This window comes from Salvelinus namaycush, chromosome 31, assembly GCF_016432855.1.
Source record: "Salvelinus namaycush isolate Seneca chromosome 31, SaNama_1.0, whole genome shotgun sequence".
Lineage (NCBI taxonomy): Eukaryota > Metazoa > Chordata > Actinopteri > Salmoniformes > Salmonidae > Salvelinus > Salvelinus namaycush.
In genome coordinates this window covers 796,674-823,379 of record NC_052337.1, presented here as the reverse complement: position 1 = coordinate 823,379, position 26,706 = coordinate 796,674, and the positions used below count along the sequence as shown (strand labels likewise).

The 26,706-nt window shown below is 42.4% G+C and overlaps 1 protein-coding gene across 2 annotated transcripts; it reads left to right on the top strand.

The window, feature by feature from the left end:
• The first annotated feature begins 483 nt into the window (after positions 1 to 483).
• Positions 484 to 12,739, top strand: txnl1 (thioredoxin-like 1). 2 transcript variants are annotated; one of them, XM_038970810.1, is made up of 8 exons: positions 484 to 588; positions 1,661 to 1,757; positions 1,990 to 2,163; positions 9,400 to 9,522; positions 10,082 to 10,151; positions 10,512 to 10,684; positions 11,317 to 11,421; positions 12,233 to 12,739. In XM_038970810.1, the coding sequence occupies exons 2-8, from the start codon at positions 1,698 to 1,700 to the stop codon at positions 12,260 to 12,262; spliced, it is 735 nt and encodes a 244-aa protein (XP_038826738.1). In that variant the 5' UTR covers positions 484 to 588; positions 1,661 to 1,697; the 3' UTR covers positions 12,263 to 12,739. The 2 variants fall into 2 exon arrangements, with proteins under 2 accessions (XP_038826738.1, XP_038826737.1); XM_038970809.1 differs by having other exon boundaries at positions 532 to 748.
• The last annotated feature ends 13,967 nt before the right edge of the window (positions 12,740 to 26,706 follow it).

Below are 26,706 nucleotides of genomic sequence, written 5' to 3'. Positions count from 1 at the left end.
GTCTCTCAAAGACATCGTTAGTTAAAAAAAATAATAACGGCAGAACATTAGCTAGCTGGCTATGTCTACTTACCCATTGCTCTCAGGTTCACGAAAACATTTGTTAAAAATACAAGTGAAATTACTATTTTTGACACCATCTTGACAGTTATCAAAGCCAATGTAGAGATGTGTTGAGCAGCTTAACTTTTAAGCTAACTAGGTTAGCTGGCTAGCTATGCTATGGAAATAATTACAGTTGCTCAGCTGGCTGTGTTGACTGAGAGACTAGGAAATAACAAAAAAATCCGTTAAACCGTTCATTTTTGAATGACAAGTCTCGTGTGGGACATTCGATCCGAATGTTTTCTCTAAATGTTCTGGCGACACTCAATGTGTTTCTGGGTCAGATGGATTGTAAAATATGTAATCACTAAGCTACCCGTTTAGGTTTTTTAACCAGACCTTGGATCAGTATTTATTTTAGCTGTGGAGTCAAGTTGACCACACCCTGCTTGGTTTTCATTGGTTAATGGCCAACTTTCGTCAAGGAACTCAGGAAAGTGTGTGATTCGAGAGAGGATTTGAGTTTGGACAGTGTGTATACAGGTGACACTTTTGTATATAATCGGACATAAATAAGATACATATTTACAACTGTATTCTGTAAAATGGTTGGGGTAAAAGTAATCGGGAATGATTCAGAATTCCAACCCGAGCTAGCAGCCGCCGGTTCGAGGCTTGCGGTAGTGAAGTTCACAATGGCAGGGTAAGGTTCAAAATATATTCCCAGGCCTTGGCTAGATGCTAGCATGCTAGACCGGGTCTAAACTGAAGTGGGAGATCCAATTTCATTGGCAAATGTATAGTTACCTAGTAGGTCAACTGGTTTCGGATTTCGTAGTGTATCGGTTGTTGAATACTTTCTAACAAGCTACTTAAAAGCGCGAGAAAATAACTCTGACAACACCACGCTGTTAGCTACGCCAACGTTGGCTAACTAGCTAACGGTAGTTAGCCAGCTATGACTTAGCAATATCAGACAGGCTAAGATAGCAAGTTAAGCTAACTCCACAGAGGAGTTGCGGTACTTGGCAACCCAGTAGTCTGATATTAGTTAGCAATAGAGTGAAATGTTTTCTGTATAATTTGTGGTACAACAATGTTAGCTAGCTAGCTAGCTGGTGGTTTTGGTAGGCATCTACAATGCACTCCCCAGTGAAAGGGGGACACACATCTTTTAACTAGCGGGCTCCGAGGTGTATTCATTCCGCCAAACAGTTGCAAACTGAAACGATAGTTTATATTGGACAGGGGTGTATTCATTACGCACATTCTGTGAAAAAAGTATTCTGTTCAAAACGTGCAACAGACAGTTTACTCCAAACGGAAAACGCAAAAAACAAGAGTTTATTGGACAAATTCATGTAGGCCCCTCCCCGTATTGTTATGTTTGCTTCCGGTAAACGGTTTTGCGTAATGAATACACCCCAGGTAGGCCCGTTTTGTTTGTTTCCGTTTAAGAAACGTTTTGCAACAGAAAAGCCTGAAGGAATACACCCCTGGTGAAGAACACGTAGCTAGCTACTCAACAGGCCCATTTTGATGATCGCTAACGTCCAAAATTACAACAACAACAGTAGTCAATACCAGCTTCATAATAAACTCCTTCACTCCCCAGGTGTCGACCCTGTGTCAGAATATCCCCTGCTTTCAACATGTTGAGTAACAAGTACCCACACGTGGTTTTCCTTGAAGTAGATGTACACGTCTGTCAGGTGAGGTTCTTTTTGCCTAAAGAGTTTTAATAATACAGCCTACTGTATCGTAATCGAAACACCAGGTACTCCGTTGTTCATGTTTTCATCGGAGACGCTGTAAACAAAACATTATTTATAGCCTCGAACATGTCAACATCCTCATGTCATTCATTGAGCAATACAGATGAATGAAATCTAGTCTGTGTGATTAGGTATGTGACTTCAATGTCAATCCTCTTTTCTCTCTCAGGCAACGGCTGCCGCCAACAACATCTCTGCAACGCCAACGTTTTTGTTTTTCCGTAACAAAGTGCGAATTGACCAGTATCAAGGTGCAGATGCCTCAGGACTAGAGGAGAAGATCAAGCAGCATGTAGAAAACGACCCTGGAAGCAACGAGGACTCAGACATTCCCAAGGGATATGTGAGTATATGATGAATTGTATCACTCAGACATTTTGTCTACTTAAACTTCTGTGAATGACTGAAGCATGGGGTCAACGTTGTCAGTCACTGCAACAGATTTCCATCTTATGGATTCTGGAGAGGTTGTTTTTGAGTTCAGAGTATCAATTCACATCTCCAGGGGGTATGGCTGGTTTGGAGACGGCATAGCCTTATACATATACAGTGAGGGGGGAAAGTATTTGATTCCCTGCTGATTTTGTACGTTTGACCACTGACAAAGAAATTATCCGTCTATAATTTTAGTGGTAGGTTTATTTGAACAGTGAGAGACAGAATAACAACAAGAAAATCCAGAAAAACACGTCAAAAATGTTATAAATTGATTTGCATTTTAATGAGGGAAATAAGTATTTGACCCCTCTGCAAAACATGACTTAGAACTTGGTGGCAAAACCCTTGTTGGCAAGGTCAGACGTTTCTTGTAGTTGGCCACCAGGTTTGCACACATCTCAGGAGGGATTTTGTCCCACTCTTTGCAGATCTTCTCCAAGTCATTAAGGTTTCGAGGCTGAAAACCAATTTTGCAGGCCATCTAATAACTTGGTCAGATAAAAATGTGTTTGAACTTGCGTTTCATGATCTGACGTCTTAGGTTTTAAAGCTGAAATGTGTGTAGCTTTTTTGGGGGGGCGACCCAACCAAATTCACATAGAAATGTGTTTTTTAGATCTGCCATTCTCATTGAAAGCAAGTCTAAGAAGCTCGTCGGTTGCGTTCTGTGATCTTGTGTGACCTACTACTTCGTGGCTGAGCTGTTGTTGCTCCTATTTTTTTAATTTAGTATTTTTTTTATTTAACCTTTATTTAACCAGGTAGGCCAGTTGAGAACAAGTTCTCATTTACAACGGTGACCTCTGGCCAAGATAAAGCAAAGCAGTGCGACACAAACAACAACACAGAGTTACACATGGGATAAACAAACGTACAGTCAATAACACAATAACAGCACTTACAGTTGACCGGGGGCAGCTCTAGCAGGGCAGAAATTTGACGAACTGACTTGTTGGAAAGATGCAAAAAGAGAACTTAAGAACGGGAAGCATAGAAATAGTGCATATATAACAGCTATACCGCTTCTTCGACTTGCTTTCAATGAGTGACAGATCTATAACTCACGTTTCTATGTGAATTTGGTCAGGATCCCACAAAAAAAGTGACATATTGCAGCTTTAATAACAATCAGGATGCTGTGTCCAATGAGGTAAATGCAGATGGACAAACCCCAATGCTTCAGCCTATGTACATCTTATGGCCACTATGCTTCATCAGTTGGGCTACGGGTAATAATGCTTATTGCTAATAGCACATCTGATCATATAAGACCATATGTGATCCAATATTTTAATAAAATAATTGTAACATATTGTTTTTTTACCAGTATGTTATTGGGCTCATTACTGGAGGTGGAAATTATATTTTATATACTTTTTTCCCTATTTACTTTAGAGTAGAATGTACTTTTTAAAAAGTCACCAGAACTGAGCTTTTCAGTCCTTCTACAAAGAAATGATCCCATCGAGGCCCCTGTATCCCCTAAGTAAGCAAAGCAAACTGCCTTGCTCAGAGGCAGAACAACAGATTTTTACCTCGTCAGCTTGGGGATTTGATCCAGCAACCTTTCAGTTACTGGCCCAACGCTCCTACCCGCCAGGTTACACAGGTGAAAGCTATGATCCCCCTTATTGATGTCACCTGTTAAATCCACTTCAATCAGTGTAGATGAAGGGGAGGACAGATGTTAAAGAAGGATTTTTAAGCCTTGAGACAATTGGTTGAGTGCTGCAAGGATAGACCTAGTTAAGCTGCAGCTGGCCCAGAACAGAGTGGCATGTTTTGCTCTTCGTTGTAATCAGAGGGATAATATCAATACTATGCATGCCAGTCTCTCTTGGCTAAGAGTTGAAGAGAGACTGACTGCATCACTTCTTGTTTTTATAAGAAACATTAATGTGTTGAAAATCCCAAATTGTTTGCATAGTCAACTTACACACAGCTCTGACACACACACTTACCCCACCAGACATGCCACCAGGGGTCTTTTCACAGTCCCCAAATCCAGAACAAATTAAAGAAAACGTACAGTATTATATAGAGCCCTTATTGCATGGAACTTCCTTCCATCTCATATTGCTCAGATAAACAGCAAACTTGGTTTAAAAAACAGATAAAGAAACACCTCGCGACACAACACCTCTCCCCTATTTGACCTGGATAGTTACAATTTAGTCATTTAGCAGACGCTCTTATCCATAGCGACTCACAGTAGAAATGAGGTTTCAGTGCCTGAACATCGACAGATTATTCACCTAGTCGGCTTGGTGATTCGTTTCAGAATCAATTCTGTTTCCAGTCGAATTGCCCCATAACAGAGTGTGTTCCGTTCCCTGTCTTCCCGAGTCGGGACGCCAAACTCAGAAGCTTCTGGACCGTAACACAGCGTACTGCAGAAGCTCTGTTAATACGACTGACCAAGACAAGACAATTCTGCATCCAGTATGGCAGTACTTTGGGACAGGCCTCTGACTAGATCTGACTTTGCTGATAGTTACTTTATTGAGGAAACATGTAGCTACTATTAGGGCTGGGATTATACCAGTATCGCCGTACAAAGCAGATTTCACTTCTTTAGGAAAATACCGTGTTGGAAACAAACGTCATTATGTTGTCAGAGAGAGTCATATTTATTTATTTATTTCCCAAGCTATAGCACAATATTTTACATACAGCAGATTTTTAAAGGACTAAAGAGTTTGGTCTGTTTTGGATTTTCATTTTTGCCAGTAAAGAAACCCCATTGAGATACTGGTATCGTCCCGGCCCTAATTACTATGACTTAGCTAGGTGGGACAACCACATATCTATCTTTTAAGATGAATGCACTTAACTTCTTATGGCTGCAGCCCGGCGTCGGTACACTTATGACAACAGCCACTTCAAGTGCAGGGCGCGAAATTCAAAATATATATTTTTTAAATATTTAACTTTCACACATTAACAAGTCCATTAACAAGTCCAATACAGCAAATGAAAGGTACACATCTTGTGAATCCAGCCAACATGTCCGATTTTTAAAATGTTTTACAGCGAAAACAGCACGTATATTTATGTTAGCTCACCACCAAATACAAAAAAGGACAGACATTTTTCACAGCACAGGTAGCATGCACAAAGCCAACCTAACTAACCAAGAACCAACCAAACTAACCAACAAACAACTTCATCAGATGACAGTCTTATAACATGTTATTCAATAAATCTATGTTTTGTTCGAAAAATGTGCATATTTCAGGTATAAATCATAGTTTACATTGCAGCTACAATCAGAAATTGCACCGAAAGCAGCCATAATAATTACAGACACCAACGTCAAATACCTAATTACTCATCATAAAACATTTCTGAAAAATACATAGTGTACAGCAAATGAAAGACAGGCATCTTGTGATTCCAGCCAATATTTCCGATTTATTAAGTGTTTTACAGCGAAAACACAATATAGCGTTATATTAGCTTACCACAATAGCCAGAAACACATGCCATTTCCCAGTAGCAAAAGGTTAGCGATCGTAACAAACAAGCAAAAGATATATAATTTTTGACTAACCTTGATATTCTTCATCAGATGACAGTCCTATAACATCAGGTTATACATACACTTATGTTTTGTTCGAAAATGTGCATATTTAGAGCTGAAATCAGTGGTTATACATTCTGCTAACGTAGCTACTATTTCCCACAACGTTCGGATATTTTTCTGACACTTTTTATGACACACATATTCTGACCAAATAGCTATTCATAAACATAACTAAAAAATACATGTTGTATAGGAAATGATAGATCCATTAGTTCTTAATGAAATCGCAGTGTTAGAATTCAAAAAAATAACTTCATTACGACATCCAGCTTCGGTATAGCTAGAGTACCCAAACGTTGGGCACCGACGACTAGTTCACATGCACGACAGATATATGAAATAGCATCATAAAATGTTTCTTACTTTTGCTGATCTTTCATCAGAATGTTGGACAAGGGGTCCTTTGTCCAGAACAGTCGTTGTTTGGATTTAGAACGGCCACTTTCCCTCTCGATTTAGCAAGCGCACTAGCCAAGTGGCACGAATCGCACCATCGTCAACAAAGTCAGAGAACGGAACACGGCAAAACTCCCGAAAAAATTTCAATAATCTGATTAAACTATATTGAAAAAACATACTTTACGATGATATGGTCACATGTATCAAATAAAATCAAAGCCGGAGATAGTAGTCGCCTATAACGGCAGCTAAACAGAAGGCAAATCCAGAAGGCAAATCCAACCTCGCGCTCTCCAGAAAACCGGAAATGGGGGACACGTCATACAAAGAGCTTGTATTCCACTTCAGACCAAGATAAACACTAAATTTCTTCTCTCACCGCCTCTTGACATCCAGGGGAAGGTGTATGACGTGCATGTATACTCATACGTATCATGCCCATTTATAGGCAGGAAGTAGAACAGAGCATCGATTTCAGACTTTCCACTTCCTGGTCAGGAAGTTTGTGCCAAATGAGTTCTGTTTGACTCACAGATATAATTCAAACGGTTTTAGAAACTAGAGAGTGTTTTCTATCCAATAGTAATAATAATATGCATATTGTACGAGCAAGAATTGAGTACGAGGCCGTTTGAAATGGGCACCTTTTATCTGGCTACTCAATACTGCCCCTGCAGCCCAAACAGGTTAAAAACCGTCAGTCGCTCTGGATAAGAACGTCTGCTGAATGACTCAAATCTAAACATCTCAGAAAAGACAGAAGCTAGTGGAAGCTAACCGTCCACTAAAGCTAGTGGAAGCTAACCGTCCACTAAAGCTAGTGGAAGCTAACCGTCCACTAAAGCTAGTGGAAGCTAACCGTCCACTAAAGCTAGTGGAAGCTAACCGTCCACTAAAGCTAGTGGAAGCTAACCGTCCACTAAAGCTAGTGGAAGCTAACCGTCCACTAAAGCTAGTGGAAGCTAACCGTCCACTAAAGCTAGTGGAAGCTAACCGTCCACTAAAGCTAGTGGAAGCTAACCGTCCACTACAAAAGGATACTCCATTTCTCTGAAACAAAGTCAACATCTCAGGTGCTGCTGCTGTGAAGCTGCTCTTGTGTTTGCAATGTAGACTTAACATGGGCGTGTAATGTGGACTTAACGTGGGCTTGTAATGTGGACTTAACGTGGGCGTGTAATGTGGACTTAACATGGGCGTGTAATGTGGACTTAACGTGGGCGTGTAATGTGGACTTAACGTGGGCGTGTAATGTGGACTTAACGTGGGCGTGTAATGTGGACTTAACGTGGGCGTGTAATGTGGACTTAACGTGGGCGTGTAATGTGGACTTAACGTGGGCGTGTAATGTGGACTTAACGTGGGCGTGTAATGTGGACTTAACGTGGGCGTGTAATGTGGACTTAACGTGGGCGTGTAATGTGGACTTAACGTGGGCGTGTAATGTGGACTTAACGTGGGCGTGTAATGTGGACTTAACGTGGGCGTGTAATGTGGACTTAACGTGGGCGTGTAATGTGGACTTAACGTGGGCGTGTAATGTGGACTTAACGTGGGCGTGTAATGTGGACTTAACGTGGGCGTGTAATGTGGACTTAACGTGGGCGTGTAATGTGGACTTAACGTGGGCGTGTAATGTGGACTTAACGTGGGCGTGTAATGTGGACTTAACGTGGGCGTGTAATGTGGACTTAACGTGGGCGTGTAATGTGGACTTAACGTGGGCGTGTAATGTGGACTTAACGTGGGCGTGTAATGTGGACTTAACGTGGGCGTGTAATGTGGACTTAACGTGGGCGTGTGTAATGTGGACTTAACGTGGGCTTGTAATGTGGACTTAACGTGGGCGTGTAATGTGGACTTAACGTGGGCGTGTAATGTGGACTTAACATGGGCTTGTAATGTGGACTTAACATGGGCTTGTAATGTGGGCTTGTAATGTGGACTTAACATGGGCGTGTAATGTGGACTTAACATGGGCGTGTAATGTGGACTTAACATGGGCGTGTAATGTGGACTTAACATGGGCGTGTAATGTGGACTTAACATGGGCGTGTAATGTGGACTTAACATGGGCGAGTAATGTGGACTTAACATGGGCTTGTAATGTGGGCGTGTAATGTGGAATTAACATGGGCGTGTAATGTGGACTTAACATGGGCGTGTAATGTGGACTTAACATGGGCTTGTAATGTGGACTTAACATGGGCGTGTAATGTGGACTTAACATGGGCTTGTAATGTGGACTTAACATGGGCTTGTAATGTGGGCTTGTAATGTGGACTTAACATGGGCGTGTAATGTGGACTTAACGTGGGCGTGTAATGTGGACTTAACGTGGGCGTGTAATGTGGACTTAACGTGGGCGTGTAATGTGGACTTAACGTGGGCGTGTAATGTGGACTTAACGTGGGCGTGTAATGTGGACTTAACGTGGGCGTGTAATGTGGACTTAACGTGGGCGTGTAATGTGGACTTAACGTGGGCGTGTAATGTGGACTTAACGTGGGCGTGTAATGTGGACTTAACGTGGGCGTGTAATGTGGACTTAACGTGGGCGTGTAATGTGGACTTAACGTGGGCGTGTAATGTGGACTTAACGTGGGCGTGTAATGTGGACTTAACGTGGGCGTGTAATGTGGACTTAACGTGGGCGTGTAATGTGGACTTAACGTGGGCTTGTAATGTGGACTTAACATGGGCTTGTAATGTGGACTTAACATGGGCTTGTAATGTGGACTTAACATGGGCGTGTAATGTGGACTTAACATGGGCTTGTAAAGTGGACTTAACATGGGCTTGTAATGTGGACTTAACATGGGCTAGTAATGTGGGATTTTAATGTGGACTTAACATGGGCGTGTAATGTGGACTTAACATGGGCTTGTAATGTGGACTTAACATGGGCTTGTAATGTGGGATTGTAATGTGGACTTAACATTGGTGTGTAATGTGGACTTAACATGGGCGTGTAATGTGGACTTAACATTGGTGTGTAATGTGGACTTAACATGGGCGTGTAATGTGGACTTAACGTGGGCGTGTAATGTGGACTTAACGTGGGCGTGTAATGTGGACTTAACATGGGCGTGTAATGTGGACTTAACATGGGCTTGCCTTGTCTGAATCATTTTGATACTGTGTCTGTGTGTTTAGATGGACCTGATGCCGTTTGTGAACAAAGCTGGCTGTGAGTGCCTAAATGAGAGCGACGAGAGCGGCTTTGACAACTGCTTAGTCAAGGACACCACCTACCTGGAGTCTGACTGTGATGAGCAGGTGAGTCTGAGGATAGATCGCCATCAGCGTCTCCTTCATTAGTTCAGAGCGGTCTGAATGTGTTGAAATTGTTCACTTCAGTGTGGCTACTTTCTAGTAGACTTTACAGGTTAGAACTTGCATCTGCTGTCCTTTTTCTATATTTACAAGGATACAATCTCACTCACCTGGTTAAAACAATGTCTAGTCTGTTGAGTTACTTTTTCATATGTATGCTTCTCCTGGCTGGTGTTACCTTCGGTAACCTCAGGTCAACCTGCAGGCTAAACTGTCTTCCTGGCTGGTGTTACCTTCTGTAACCTCAGGTCAACCTGCAGGCTAAACTGTCTTCCTGGCTGGTGTTACCTTCTGTAACCTCAGGCCAACCTGCAGGCTAAACTGTCTTCCTGGCTGGTGTTACCTTCTGTAACCTCAGGCCAACCTGCAGGCTAAACTGTCTTCCTGGCTGGTGTTACCTTCTGTAACCTCAGGCCAACCTGCAGACTAAACCGTCTTTAGTAGATTTACGTGTCAGTGTGTAGTTACACTCCTCACTTAACCCATATTTTCCCCCCTTCAGCTCCTCGTTACGATGGCCTTTAACCAACCTGTCAAGCTGTACTCAATGAAGCTGCAGTCCTCTGACTTGGGTGAGTCCTTACTCTTCCTGGGTGCACATAAATGTTGCTCCGTTCCTAGTAAAACACCCGTACCAGTCTAATTTTATTCAAGAAAAGCCTGTGAAATGTCATCCTTTGCCCGTTGAGTAGATGTTGGTGTTTTAATGGAATGATCACAGTCTATGTGTCGAGTTGAGTTCCCATGCTAGGTTGGGTTGCCTTGTTGTCTAGGGCTTTATTGAAAGGAAAAACCAAAAACCTGCAGACACTAGGCCCTCCGTGGAATGAGTTTGACACCCCTAGTCTATGTGTCGAGTTGAGTTCCCATGCTAGGTTGGGTTGCCTTGTTGTCTCATACATTCTGTATATCCCTTTTCTCCCTTTCAACAGCCCAGGCACCAAAGTGTGTGAAGATCTTCATTAACCTGCCTCGCTCCATGGACTTTGACGACGCTGAGCGGAGCGAAGCCACCCAGACTCTGGACCTGGCGGAGGAGGACTTCAAGGAAGACGGGTTGATTCCACTGAGATACGTCAAGTTCCAGAACGTTCAGAGCATCACCGTAAGTAGCGACTGTTTTCGAAGGTGTTACTTTGTGATGTACTTTGAAATGATCGGCAAAGGTACTTGGGAGTTCAATGCACTGCTCGTTCATGAGAGCATCTGCGAACTGACTACTTCGATATCATTTATTGTTATGTTTTATGTTGTCTCCTGTGTAACTATATATATATATATATATATACTGCTTTCTTGGACTCACTTGAAAAAGAGATGTACGTTCTCTTCTTAAATAACCGATGAATAAAAATAAAATATATATAGTTTTAAGCCTTTCAGGAAATTCCTTTCCCTTGTCCCCTTTGTAACTCTGTTTTTGATGGAGGAGAGGGAGGAAGCCACTGATAACTATTGAGATGCAGCCCTGGTGTAATTAGTTATGTAAATATAGGACAATGCTGTCATCTAGTGGCAAAAAGTGGTATTACTTTCCTCTCCTGTTCAACTGCAGTTTATTACACTCTAGCTGTGATATAAAGAATCTCTCTTATTGCATATAGGGAGTTTCAATACTTCTTGATTTTGCAATTTAGGTTCCAACCAAACCTGCGTGAAGTGAACTCCTTTAGTTTCTACTGGTTGTGTCCCCTGTAATGATATAATCTGTAAGTTCCTCCGTTTTTGATCTAACAGATGTTCGTGAAGAACAACCAAGGTGATGAAGAGACGACTAAAATCAACTACCTTACTTTTATCGGAACCCCTGTACAAGCAACAAACATGAATGACTTCAAACGGGTAAGATCTGGCCTCTACCGACAGCTATAGTAGTATTTCATGTTGGATGGAACCGGTCTTTTACAGTATGTTCACAATGTCCTTGTCGGGATTGTATGACATCTGCAATGATATATATAAAAAATGAATGTGACTATAACCACGTTTTCATCCACAGTTTTTCTGAGAGTAAAGTCATACCGTATAAAAAATAAAAATAAAAATCATGACAGTTGTCATGGAAACGGGTAGTTTCGGTACAATTTTATAAATGCCGACAGATAATTTGTTCGTTCGACGTGGTGGATCTTTGCGTCTGTAAAATTAATTATGCGAGAAATGGTGGTGAAATGCCCTTTTGATGTGCAAATATTTAATATAATAACCATCATATCGAAGTAAACTTGGAGTCACGCCATGATATGGTGTGTGATCCTCCCACTAGGACTCGGGAAACCATGCAGTTTATTAGGCTACAGATTAAATAAGTTATGAACTTCACAGGGTGGTGAAAATGCAGTGATCTTGATGCTCCTTTCCAATAAATATCGAGGGTCTTATTCTGGTGACGTGATGATCGACTCTCTATTTAACGCTACAGTTTTATTTTATGATTTATTTTTATTCGGTACGTGAGAACTTAAATGAAAAATGTATTTTGTCTGCACTACCCCGTCACACACTGGGTTTTTATCTGCAACAAGTCTGTTTGTTGGGGAAAAATTTGAAGATTCGTATGAAAATCTCTAGAACAATTGGATGGAAACTTATAGTTTTAATTGTTTGCAACAAAAAAAAAATTCTTCACACGGCTGTGTTTTTATTTGACTAGGTTGTGGGCAAGAAAGGAGAGAGTCACTGAGAAGGCGGAGAGGAGAGGAGAGGAGAGGAGAGGAGAGGAGAGGAGAGGAGAGGAGAGGAGAGGAGAGGAATGGCCATATTTCTGCGGTGATCCCCGTCTTTCTGCCAAAGCTGCTGGATGGGTCCGGGTCAGAGTCAGCTCTACTGTAATACAACACTGACAACCAACGATGTGTCTCAAATGGCAACATATTCCCTTTTATAGTGCACTGCTTTTGACCCTTTATAGTACAATACTTGTTTTGGACCTGATATCCATCCTGAAGTTAGGGCTTTGATCCAGGATCCAAAGACATGTCTGAGATCTAAAGTAGTGCACTATATAGGGAATAGGGTGCCGTTTTGGATGTGAAGTCAATGAGCTGTCGTTTTTGTCCGCCAGTGAAATCACCAAGATGAGGCATCTCAATCAATTAATTCAAACATTTTTATTGTAATTCAGACAAACACTGTAAATAAAAACACAATCCAAAAGGCATGTTGGTATTTGATGTCTCTTGAATAAATAAATAAAAAAGTAAGGTTGCTCCACACCACCTCACAAAGACAAGGAAAAGAGATCTCCGACACCCAATGTTACCTCAAGTTTTCAGCGCTGACCAAATTTCAGGTCTGCCGAGTCAAACTTGGAACTTTGTGAAAATTCTGTACAACTTCCAGCTGAAGTTTACTGTGAACACTGAGGCTGTATCTGCTTTAAGTTACAGTTTTACTGTGAACACTGAGGCTGTATCTGCTTTAAGTTACAGTTTTACTGTGAACACTGAGGCTGTACCTGCTTTAAGTTACAGTTTTACTGTGAACACTGAGGCTGTACCCGCTTTAAGTTACAGTTTTACCGTGAACACTGAGGCTGTAGCCGCTTTAAGTTACAGTTTTACTGTGAACACTGAGGCTGTACCCACTTTAACGTACAGTTTTACTGTGAACACTGAGGCTGTACTCGCTTTAAGTTACAGTTCTACTGTGAACACTGAGGCTGTACTCGCTTTAAGTTACAGTTTTACTGTGAACACTGAGGCTGTACCCACTTTAACGTACAGTTTTACTGTGAACACTGAGGCTGTACTCGCTTTAAGTTACAGTTCTACTGTGAACACTGAGGCTGTACCCGCTTTTAGTTACAGTTTTACTGTGAACACTGAGGCTGTACCCGCTTTAAGTTACAGTTCTACTGTGAACACTGAGGCTGTACCTGCTTTTAGTTACAGTTTTACTGTGAACACTGAGGCTGTATCTGCTTTAAGTTACAGTTCTACTGTGAACACTGAGGCTGTATCCGCTTTAAGTTACAGTTTTACTGTGAACACTGAGGCTGTATCTGCTTTAAGTTACAGTTTTACTGTGAACACTGAGGCTGTATCTGCTTTAAGTTACAGTTTTACTGTGAACACTGAGGCTGTATCTGCTTTAAGTTACAGTTTTACTGTGAACACTGAGGCTGTACCCGCTTTAAGTTACAGTTTTACCGTGAACACTGAGGCTGTACCTGCTTTAAGTTACAGTTTTACTGTGAACACTGAGGCTGTAGCCGCTTTAAGTTAGTTTTACTGTGAACACTGAGGCTGTACCCACTTTAACGTACAGTTTTACTGTGAACACTGAGGCTGTACTCGCTTTAAGTTACAGTTCTACTGTGAACACTGAGGCTGTACCCGCTTTAAGTTACAGTTTTACTGTGAACACTGAGGCTGTACTCGCTTTAAGTTACAGTTCTACTGTGAACACTGAGGCTGTACTCGCTTTAAGTTACAGTTTTACTGTGAACACTGAGGCTGTACCCACTTTAACGTACAGTTTTACTGTGAACACTGAGGCTGTACTCGCTTTAAGTTACAGTTTTACTGTGAACACTGAGGCTGTACCCGCTTTAACGTACAGTTTTACTGTGAACACTGAGGCTGTACTCGCTTTAAGTTACAGTTCTACTGTGAACACTGAGGCTGTACCCGCTTTAAGTTACAGTTTTACTGTGAACACTGAGGCTGTACTCGCTTTAAGTTACAGTTTTACTGTGAACACTGAGGCTGTACCCGCTTTTAGTTACAGTTTTACTGTGAACACTGAGGCTGTACCCGCTTTAAGTTACAGTTCTACTGTGAACACTGAGGCTGTACCTGCTTTTAGTTACAGTTTTACTGTGAACACTGAGGCTGTACCCGCTTTAAGTTACAGTTTTACTGTGAACACTGAGGCTGTACCTGCTTTAAGTTACAGTTCTACTGTGAACACTGAGGCTGTACCCGCTTTAAGTTACAGTTTTACTGTGAACACTGAGGCTGTACCCGCTTTAAGTTACAGTTTTACTGTGAACACTGAGGCTGTACCTGCTTTAAGTTACAGTTCTACTGTGAACACTGAGGCTGTACCCGCTTTAAGTTACAGTTTTACTGTGAACACTGAGGCTGTACCCGCTTTAAGTTACATGTTTAACAGTGGACAAGTAGGCTACTGTGGCTATTTGATCCTAATGTAGGTCTACCAGAGTAGCCTACCATCAAAAACAATGGAGAAAATGCATCCCATAATATTTTAACATGGAAATAGCTGTTCTATCATTCAGCCGACAGTAGCAGCCATTGTGTGGTGTTCAATGTAGGCCTACATTCCATGAGGCTTTTGAAAATAAACATACAGGGCTTAACATTAAACCTGTTTATCCACTTGTCCTTCAGACAAGGAGGTGACTGAAAAATGTTGTCTTGTTTGATGCAAGAAACCACTTTTACAAAATAAAATGCATTATTCCCATACCATTATTACAGAGAATCAGATTATCATTATCAATTATTCTACCCTCAGCTTATTCAAGCCTAAATAGCCAATAGGCAGTCTCAATTTACAACACTGCCACTTTAAGACAATAAGCTCTTTACCTGACTGGCTTTTCAAAGATGTCTATAAATGTACACGTTTTGTGGTGTTGCAAATCAAATCAAACTTTATTTGTCACATGCGCCAAATACAAGCAGTGTAGAACTTACCGTGAAATCCTTATTTACAAGCCCTTAACCAACAGTGCAGTTCAAGAAGAGTTAAGAAAATATTTACCAAATGAACAAAAACATTTTTTTTTAAATAATTATAATAAAAAGTAACACAATAACATGACAATAAGGAGGCTATATACAGGGGGTACCAGTACCAAGTCAGTGTGCGGGGGTACAGGCTAGTTGAGGTCATTTGTACATGTAGGTAGAGGTGAAGTGACTATGCATAGATAATAAACAGCGAGTAGCAGCAGTGTACAAAACAAATGGAGGGGGGGTCAATGTAATAGTCCGGTGGCATATTATATAGGTCCTGGATGGCAGGATGCTTGGCCCCAGTGATGTACTGGGCTGTACGCACTACCCTCTGTAGCGCCTCACGGTCAGATGCCGAGCAGTTGCAATACCAGGCGGTGATGCAGTGTTGAGGATCACTGTGGCAGACGTGTTGTTGTCTACCCTTACCACCTGGGGGCGGCCCATCAGGAAGTCCAGGATCCAGTTGCAGAGGGAGGTGTTTAGTCCCAGGGTCCTTAGCTTAGTGATGGGCTTTGAGGGCACGATGGTGTTGAACACTGAGCTGTAGGCAATGAACAGTGTTCTCACATAGGTGTTCCTTTTCTCCAGGTGGGAAAGGGCAGCGTGGAGTGCGATTGAGATTAGTAGTTCCGGCACAGAAACGTAAACTACCCCGCACCTATATTTCAGTTAGCTTCAAGGACTGAGCATCCCTGTGGAAATAATTATGACTAATTCCATGTTTACAATGCAAAAAGGTAATAATTCCTGGTGAAGAAAATGGATGAGATGCAGGTGCTTGAGTCCACTCCAAATGGGGGTGAGATGTAATGCCATTTGTGACCACATGATGTCACCAAAGCCTATGCTATACCCTCTTACGCAACAGATGTAGCCTAGCTCACTTCAGAGAGCCCTTCTTTCCATTGAATGGTTGATTTCATTAGAAATACAGGTTCTCAGTTATATTGGTCGTTTTGGGCTATGTTATGAGATTTTGGTAAACCAATATTTGTATGAAGTGATTTCAGATATTTGTGAGCTATATCTACAGTACCCCTTAAGTTTTTGTATGAACATAACATACAGAATGTCCACGATTTAACATTTTGCAATTACACAGGATTACTTAGGAATGAATTAACATTTATACTTTGAATTAAAGCAACAAATGTTGCTGGTCATTTTTCTGTGGATACCAGAAAATTGTTAATTATGTTTTCATTTGTTTTAAATAAAAAATATCAATATGTTTATAAAACAAATAATATGATTCTTGGTGATATTTCTATTAAAAACAATCTAGTATAATTATTCTTTAAGCTGGGGAAAATATAATAACATAGTAGTAATATTAAAGATAATTGTTGACGATGCTTCTCTTATTCAAACCGTTGTAAAAGCTGCCAGACGGCTGCATTTGTTTTTTTGTTCTAGGCTATTTTGGGCCTGTGTATTTATTTTAATTCTTAGCTTGGCACTTTGTCTGTTCATTTATGATGAAGATAATTTACCATTCTGTGAAAAAGCCTTGTTGTTTTGAATAGTCATATAGATCATAATAGATCATCTGCCAATCGCATTGGCAGTCAAGGCCTGTAGGTCTATTTTCTTTATCAAATTATATTTTCTCTGACTAATGGGTATGTGTACTGTTCGTATTTGTCATTGTATTTAATTATTTGAAAGTGATTATAAATTGAGTGATTGAAGAGGACAGTAGTAGCCTATATTATCAAGGGTTTTCATAAATTGTGTTATGACAAAAAAATCTTTGGTAGCTGTGGCTGTTGCCTGAAGTCTTACCAGGGCCTTCAGAAAGTATTCACACCCCTTGACTTTTCCCCCCATTTTTGTTGTGTTACAGCCTGAATTCAAAATGTATTTAAATTTAGATTTTTTTTAAATTATGTTTCTAGACATTTTTACAAATTAACAAAAAAATGAAAAGCTGAAATGTCTTGAGACAATAAATATTCAACCCCTTTGTTACGGAAAGCATAAAGTTCAGTAGTAAAAATGTACTTAACAAGTCACATTAAGTTGCATGGACTCACTCTTTGTGCAATAATAGTGTTTAACATGGTTTTTGAATGACTACCTCATCTTTGTACGCCACACATACAATTATCTGTAAGGTCCCTCAGTCCAGCAGTGAATTTCAAACACAGATTCAACCACAAAGACCAGGGAGGTTTTCCAATTCCTTGCAAAGAAGGGCATCTATTGATAGATAAAGTTAAAAAAATATATATATATTTTAAAAAAGCAGACATTGAATATCCCGCTGAGCACGATGAAGTTATTAATTACAACTTGGATGATGTATCAATACACCCAGTCACTACAAAGATACAGGCGTCCTTCCTAACCCCAGTTGCCGGAGAGGAGGGAAACCACCCAGGGATTTCACCAAGAGGCCAATCGTGACTTTAAAACAGAGTTGAATTGCTGTGATAGGAGAACTGAGGATAGATCAGCATTGTAGTTACTCCACAATACTAACTTAAATGACAGAGTGAAAAGAAGGAAGCCTGAACAGAATACAAATATTACAAAATATGCATCCTGTTTGCAACAAGGCTCTATAGTAAAACTGCAACAAATGTGGTATAGAAATTATGTCCTTTCTGTTTGGGGCAAATCCAACAAATCACCAGGTACCACTCTTCATATATTCAAGCATGGTGGTTGCATCATGTCATGGGTATGTTTGTCATCGGCAAGGACTTGGGATTTTTTGGAGGGGGATAAAAATAAACTGAATAGAGGTAAGCACAGATAAATCCTAGAGGAAACCTGGTTCCGTCTGCTTTCCAGCAGACACTGGGAGATTAATTCACCTTTCAGCAGGACAATAACCTAAAACACAAGGCCAAATATACACTGGAGTTGCTTACCATGACATTGAATGTTCCTGCAAATCTATGGTAAGACTTGAAAATGGCAGTCTAGTAATGATCAATAACCAACTTGAAAGAGCTTGAAGAATTTGTAAAATAATAATGTGCAAATATTATAGAATCCAGGTGCCCAAAGCTCTTAGAGATTTACCTAGAAAGACTCACAGCTGTAATCACTGCCAAAGGTGATTATATCATGTAATGACTCAGGGGTGTGAATACTTATGAAAATGACATTATTTAATTTTCAAAGATTTCTAAAAACATGTTTTCACTTTGTTATTATGGGGTATTGTGTGTAGATGGGTGAGAGCAACAAAAAAAAAAAAGAAGATTTAATACATGTTGAATTCAGGCTGTAACACCAAAAATGTGTTATAATTTAAAGTGTATTTAAAAAGAGGGAGAAGAAGCCAGCCTGATTTCTTCAATAAATCACAGCAATTTGAAATGGCAGAAAGGAAAACCTAAACCATACAGGCCTTAATGTGAGCCCTCTGGGAGCCACTGGTAACGGACCGGGAAACAACGGTGAAAACGATGTTCTTTAACGATCAAAAACAACCTTTTCTCAACTCTGCCATTTATATTTGTATATTTGTATATTTGTATGTATATATTTGGTATTTGTTGTTTGACTGTTTTCCAGATGCTGCTGCTATTAGCTACATACACAGCGTTAAATCCATTCACGTGGTATCATTTAGATATCCTAAAACAAAGTCAAACGTCTAGGGGTATATGTTAAGAGGCATATAATTCCATTGGTTATTAATAAGTCTCTGATCACGTCGTAAAGAATAGATCCTAATGCACAGTAACATCCTCTCCTCACAGGATGTACTCCTTGTCTAATTGCGGGGAGAGAATGGAAGAGAACTGGATCATATGCATTAGTGCACACCCTAATAAAACATTTTGCAACGGAAAAACGAAAATAAGAGTTTCTTATTGATTAACAGTCCTTGTTTCGGGCCTATTTTCTTCTGTTTGGTGTCTAATGAATGTGTCCCTGGACATAAGGACCAGAGAGCTGTGTTTTGAAGTTGGGAGGCAGCCAGCCATCAACAATCTACTGTCCTCTAGTGGTCTTGATGAATTCCTCAGATGGGGGTGACCTGAGATGTATACATGGGATGGGATTTTGTCTGAAACAGGTGGGTCAATTCAACAGCTGTATGGTGGGATTAAGTAGTAGTGTGACTCTGATCAGAGTATTGCATCATGATCATGTTCAACTGATTTTAATGAAACTGAAACATTTTCATGTATCCCATTTTGTTTTCACTTTCAGGTGCTGAAATAAAAATGACGCTTTAGAAAACTACTTTCATCTGCAGCTGCTACCTATTTTCTATTAACATTGCAAACATCTTATCCAGAGAAATTGGGTTTCTCCAAATCACAAGGTTTGGTGCACTGTCTGTTATACCAGCCGAAGAGATCTAACAAGTCCCTTCCAAACAAGTCTATCTCTCAGACCTCGAAATAGAGCACCAAGACAACCACTCAAACCAAGTCACCTTTTGTCTCTGATGTTTGGCACATCAAGAGTACGTCATCGGAGACACAACAAGTAGAATACTTTTTTGTTCCTGCCACCATTTCCTCTCCCGTGTCTCTAGAGCTCTTTGTGTTGCTCTGGGAACATGGCCTTTCACATCACTCTGTGTTTTGTGTGTGTGTGTGTCTCTCTACCTCTGCCCACACAGGAGTTCACTGGAATGTGTCCATGACAGGACAGTGCACAGATCTTTCAGGGGGCAGGTGCTCCAAATGAGAAAAAAAAATGGCAGCCCCCTTCCACACCCCTCCCTCATTTTGTTGAGCATAGGCCTATTGATTTCTGCAACAACACACTCGTCATTACAAATTGTAAGCCAGCTAGTTACTGTGCCTCCTAATTACGTGATTGACATCGGGGAAAAAGCTGTGCCTGCTGGGTTTGATTTACATTTGGTTGAGTTGTCAACCAACCCCTAGTCCAAATATCCTATAGGATTCCAATAATAAAACATTTTTAAAATCCTATCAGATTCTAGAACCTATCTTCTAAGATTGTATCGTATATATTAGTATCCTATAGATAGTATCCTCTAGGAATCCAATAGGACTGGTTCCAACATCTGATAGGATTTTCTTTAGAATTCTAATAGGATAAAAAAAAAAAAAAATGGAATCCTCTAGGATTTTTTTACTAGGGTAAAATTGTATTTTGTTTTGGGAGATCTGAGTAAAACATTTTTTTTACAGGACAGATGTAGTTCAGATAGGGAGGACGTATAGAGAGAGTCACAGAAAGTGTTTAATGCCGTAGACAGTTGGCCGGATCCTATAAGATTCAATGTTTTTTTTTTTTTTATCCTTTAGGATTTATATACGTTTTGTCGATGGGAATTGTTTAGATATTTACATTACATTCTAAAGGATTTATCCTGAAAACGTGGCAATACACTATAGTTAACTTGGCTGCTTAACATAATCGAGAACCCACCCTCCAAACCTAGACAATTATCTATGAAGGTGGACACACGTGAACTATAGTAACATCATAAGCAACCAATATTGAACTGCCACCCTCGCCACTTGAGATGGGCGCTCTATAGTGGGCAACCGCCGGCAATATCCCCTTTACCCAGTGGCGATCTCACGCTGCCCCCCCCCCCCCCCCCCCCGAGGTCCATGTCCCCTTTACCCAGTAGCGATCTCACGTTGCCCCCCCCGAGGTCCATGTCCCCTTTACCCAGTAGCGATCTCACGTTGCCCCCCCCCCCCCCCCGAGGTCCATGTCCCCTTTACCCAGTAGCGATCTCACGCTGCCCCCCCCCCCCCCCCCCGAGGTCCATGTCCCCTTTACCCAGTAGCGATCTCACGTTGCCCCCCCCCCCCGAGGTCCATGTCCCCTTTACCCAGTAGCGATCTCACGTTGCCCCCCCCCCCGAGGTCCATGTCCCCTTTACCCAGTAGCGATCTCACGTTGCCCCCCCCCCCCCCCCCCCGAGGTCCATGTCCCCTTTACCCAGTAGCGATCTCACATTGCCCCCCCCCCCCCCCCGAGGTCCATGTCCCCTTTACCCAGTAGCGATCTCACATTGCCCCCCCCCCCCCCCCCCCCGAGGTCCATGTCCTCTTTACCCAGTAGTGATCTCACGTTGCCCCCCCCGAGGTCCATGTCCTCTTTACCCAGTAGTGATCTCACATTGCCACCCCCCCCCCACCCCGAGGTCCATGTCCTCTTTACCCAGTAGTGATCTCACGTTGCCCCCCCCCCCGAGGTCCGAGGGACACAACGGGAGTAGACATCTGGACCACCTGCATCACACCTTACAGTTGTTGTGCCAACTGCTACAACAACGGCCGTGAAACCTACTGTGACTTTCTGCAAGGTTGTTTACGTTTGTGTTTACAAGGTGATCCATGTGGCATTACAACCTAACAGAACAGGTTAACTATTTTGCCTAATCTTAGTGACAGTTTATCATATTTTCATTTTTTACAACACCTGGATCAGGTGGTCCAAGAGGGCACTATATGGTAGTTACCGCCAGGAGGACTGGTAGTTACCCCAGGATGACTGGTAGTTACATCCAGGAGGACTGGTAGTTACATCCAGGAGGACTGGTAGTTACCCCCAGGAGGACTGGTAGTTACCCCCAGGAGGACTGGTAGTTACCCCCAGGAGGACTGGTAGTTACCCCCAGGAGGACTGGTAGTTACATCCAGGAGGACTGGTAGTTACCCCCAGGAGGACTGGTAGTTACCCCCAGGAGGACTGGTAGTTACCCCCAGGAGGACTGGTAGTTACCCCCAGGAGGACTGGTAGTTACATCCAGGAGGACTGATAGTTACCCCCAGGAGGACTGGTAGTTACATCCAGGAGGACTGATAGTTACCTCCAGGAGGACTGGTAGTTACCCCAGGATGACTGATAGTTACCCCCAGGAGGACTGGTAGTTACCCCCAGGAGGACTGGTAGTTACATCCAGGAGGACTGGTAGTTACCCCCAGGATGGAGAAAGGGAAGAATGGGAGGGAGCACCTTCTAGGGATGAAGGGGGGGGGGGAAGGGTACAACCCTGTGATGGAGGAAGGAAGGGACAAACGAACGGACGGAGGGGAAGGAGGAAGGTAGGGAGAGAGAGGGTGATACAACCCTGTGAGAGAGAAAGGAAGGAAGGGAGGGAGGAAGGAACGGAGGGGAAGGAGGAAGGAGGAAGGTAGGGAGAGAGAGGGGGTGATACAACCCTGGGAGGGAGGGACGGACGGACGGACGGACAGGGGGAAGGAGGCAGGTAAGGAGGGAGAGAGGAAGGGACAGAGGGGAAGGAGGAAGGTAGGGAGGGAGAGGGGGTGATACAACCCTGGGAGTGACGGAGGAGAAGAAGGGGGAGGAGGCAGGTAGGGAGGGAGTGACAATATCCTACAAGACTCCAATAGGATTGATTTCCAATAGGAATACATTTGTCCAATAGGATTCCGATAGGATTCCAATAGGATTCTGATAGGATTCCAATAGGATTCTGATAGGATTCCAATAGGATTCTGATAGGATTCCGATAGGATTTTGATAGGATTCTGATAGGATTTTGATAGGATTCTGATAGGATTCCAATAGGATTCTGATAGGATTCTGATAGGATTTTGATAGGATTCTGATAGGATTCCAATAGGATTCTGATAAGATTCCGATAGGATTTTGATAGGATTCTGATAGGATTCTGATAGGATTCTGATAGGATTCCAATAGGATTCTGATAGGATTCCAATAGGATTCTGATAGGATTCTGTAAGGATTCAGATAGAGGTGACACAGAATCCTACAGGATCCAATAGGATTACTTTTGAATTCCAATAGGACAAAATGTGTCCGATAGGATTCTGATAGATGTTTTGACTAGGGATGTGAATTCAACAAAACATTTAATTGGATTTAGGTTAAAAGTTGGGTGAAAAAAATACAATTCCCTTACGTTGATTACTTTTTGCAAATCCGATTAGTTTCCATGTTGATTCAAAGTCATCACCTGAATTTTTTTCTGTTGAAATGATGTGCAAACAACTTTAATTCAACCGGTTATTTAGTGGTCATATTACAGTTTTTTTTTTTTAAATGGCTTTCAGACTATTTTCACAAGTAAACTCAGCAAATAAAGAAACGTCCTCTCACTGTCAACTGCGTTTATTTTAAGTAAAACTTAACTTCTAGGGGTTTGTATGAAAGATTTAAAGATTTGTATGAACATAACAAGATTCAACAACTGAGACATAAACTGAACAAGTTCCACAGACATGTGACTAACAGACTGGAATAATGTGTCCCTGAACAAAGGGGGTTCAAAATCAAAAGTAACAGTCAGTATCTGGTGTGGCCACCAGCTGCATTAAGTACTGCAGTGCATCTCCTCCTCATGAACTGCACCAGCTTTGCCAGTTCTTGCTGTGAGATATTACCCCACTCTTCCACCAAGGCACCTGCAAGTTCCCGGAAATTTCTGGGGGGAATGGCTCTAACCCTCACCGTCCGATCCAACAGGTCCCAGACGTGCTCAATGGGATTGAGATCCGGGCTCTACGCTGTTTTCCAGGAAATCACGCACAGAACAAGCAGTATGGCTGTTGGCATTGTCATGCTGGAGGGTCATGTCAGGATGAGCCTGCAGGAAGGGTACCACATGAGGGAGGAGGATGTCTTCCCTGTAACACACAGCGTTGAGATTGCCTGCAATGGCAACAAGCTCAGTCCGATGATGCTGTGACACATCGCACCAGACCATGGCGGACCCTCCACCTCCAAATCGATCCCGCTCCAGAGTACAGGCCTCGGTGTAACGCTCAGTCCTTCGACGATAAACGCGAATCCGGCCATCACCCCTGGTGAGACAAAACCGCGACTCGTCAGTGAAGAGCACTTTTTGCCAGTCCTGTCTGGTCCAGCGACAGTGGGTTTGTGCCCATAGGCGACGTTGTTGCCGGTGATGTCTGGTAAGGACCTGCCTTACAACAGGCCTACAAGCCCTCAGTCCAGCCTCTCTCAGCCTATTGCGGACAGTCTGAGCACTGATGGAGGGATTGTGCGTTCCTGGTGTAACTTGGGCAGTTGTTGTTGCCATCCTGTACCTGTCCCGCAGGTGTGATGTTCGGATGTACCGATCCTGTGCAGGTGTTGTTACGTGGTCTGCCACTGCGAGGATGATCAGCTGTCCATCTTGTCTCTCTGTAGTGCTGTCTTAGGTGTCTCAAAGTACAGACATTGCAATTTATTACCCTGGCCACATCTGCAGTCCTCATGCCTCCTTGCAGCATACCTAAGGCACGTTCACGCAGATGAGCACGGACCCTGGGCATCTTTCTTTTTGTGTTTTTCAGAGTCAGTAGAAAGGCCTCTTTAGTGTCCTAAGTTTTCATAACTGTAAGCTTAATTGCCTACCGTCTGTAAGCTGTTAGTGTCTTAACGACCGTTCCACAAGTGCATGTTCATTAATTGTTTATGGTTCATTGAACAAGCATGGGAAACAGTGTTTTACCCCTTTTACAATGAAGATCTGTGAAGTTATTTGGATTTTTATGAGTTATCTTTGAAAGACAGGGTCCCGAAAAAGTGACGTTTCTTTTTTTGCTGAGTTTAAATAGTACATTTTCAGAACTCTTACTACAAAACTCCAAACAGGTTGTAACACAGACAGTTTTACATTAATTTTACATTAATTAATTCATTCATTTGGATTGTAAACATCTCTCACCACACAACCGTTCATTCAAAATATACGCTTATTGTGTAATGTAATGAGAACATTCGTTGAAATCACCAAAACACAATATAATGATATATTTTTAATTGAGTCGTTTTAACTACCAGTTAATCCAATAGCAAACAATGCAAGATACGTGTTTCAAATCACCCTTAGAAGTGCTACATGCTACAGTACTGTAAATTACAGTAGATTACTGTAGATTACAGTAGATTACAGTAGATCATAGTTTTCATATTAGGCAATATACTTACATTACCCAACAACATTGACAGAAAATACATGATTTCCATGATATCCATCCAATGTGTGATCAATGAAGACATCGTCTACAATCATTCACACCATGGGACCAGTCTGCTCTTTGAGAGGAGAGACCCAGTCTGTTACACCATGGGACCAGTCTGCTCTCTGAGAGGAGAGACCCAGTCTGTTACAACATGGGACCAGTCTGCTCTCTGAGAGGAGAGACCCAGTCTGTTACACCATGGGACCAGTCTGCTCTCTGAGAGGAGAGACCCAGTCTGTTACATCATGGGGCCAGTCTGCTCTCTGAGAGGAGAGACCCAGTCTGTTACACCATGGGACCAGTCTGCTCTCTGAGAGGAGAGACCCAGTGTGTTACACCATGGGACCAGTCTGCTATCTGAGAGGAGAGACCCAGTCTGTTACATCATGGGGCCAGTCTGCTCTCTGAGAGGAGAGACCCAGTCTGTTACACCATGGGACCAGTCTGCTCTCTGAGAGGAGAGACCCAGTCTGTTACACCATGGGACCAGTCTGCTCTCTGAGAGGAGAGACCCAGTCTGTTACACCGTGGGACCAGTCTGCTCTCTGAGAGGAGAGACCCAGTCTGTTACACCGTGGGACCAGTCTGCTCTCTGAGAGGAGAGACCCAGTCTGTTACACCGTGGGACCAGTCTGCTCTCTGAGAGGAGAGACCCAGTCTGTTACACCGTGGGGCCAGTCTGCTCTCTGAGAGGAGAGACCCAGTCTGTTACACCGTGGGACCAGTCTGCTCTCTGAGAGGAGAGACCCAGTCTGTTACACCGTGGGGCCAGTCTGCTCTCTGAGAGGAGAGACCCAGTCTGTTACACCATGGGACCAGTCTGCTCTCTGAGAGGAGAGACCCAGTCTGTTACACCATGGGACCAGTCTGCTCTCTGAGAGGAGAGGGAAACCAGATCAGAGCAGCAGTCTGCTACAATATCTGTCATCTGTTCTAATGTGTTGTTCTCTTTTACAGAATATCACTGTGCTTTTTGAGTTTCCGTGTTGTGTTTTGGCCTATTTAATTGTTAGCTATGTGTTAAAGGGTATTGGACTGCGATATGCCATCCCATTTCCTGAATGCTTCTGACTGATATTTGTCATGGAGATTCAAACCAGCAATTCAATGACATCTATTCCAGTCAAAATTAATTCATGATCTTGTCCTGTCCCCGCCCTGATCTGTTTCACCTGTTCCTGTTATTGTCTCCACCCCCTCCATTTTCCCCAGTGTATTTATCCCTGTGTTTCCTGTCTCTCTGTGCCAGTTCGTCTTGTATGTTAGTCAAGTCAACCAGCGTGTTTTTTCCCCGTACTCCTTTTGCTATTCTCTTTTTTATAGTCCTCCCGGTTCTGACCCCTGCCTGACTCTGGACTACTTTCCCACCTGATCACCCTGCCTGACTCTGGACTACTATCCCACCTGATCACCCTGCCTGACTCTGGACTACTATCCCACCTGATCACCCTGCCTGACTCTGGACTACTATCCCACCTGATCACCCTGCCTGACTC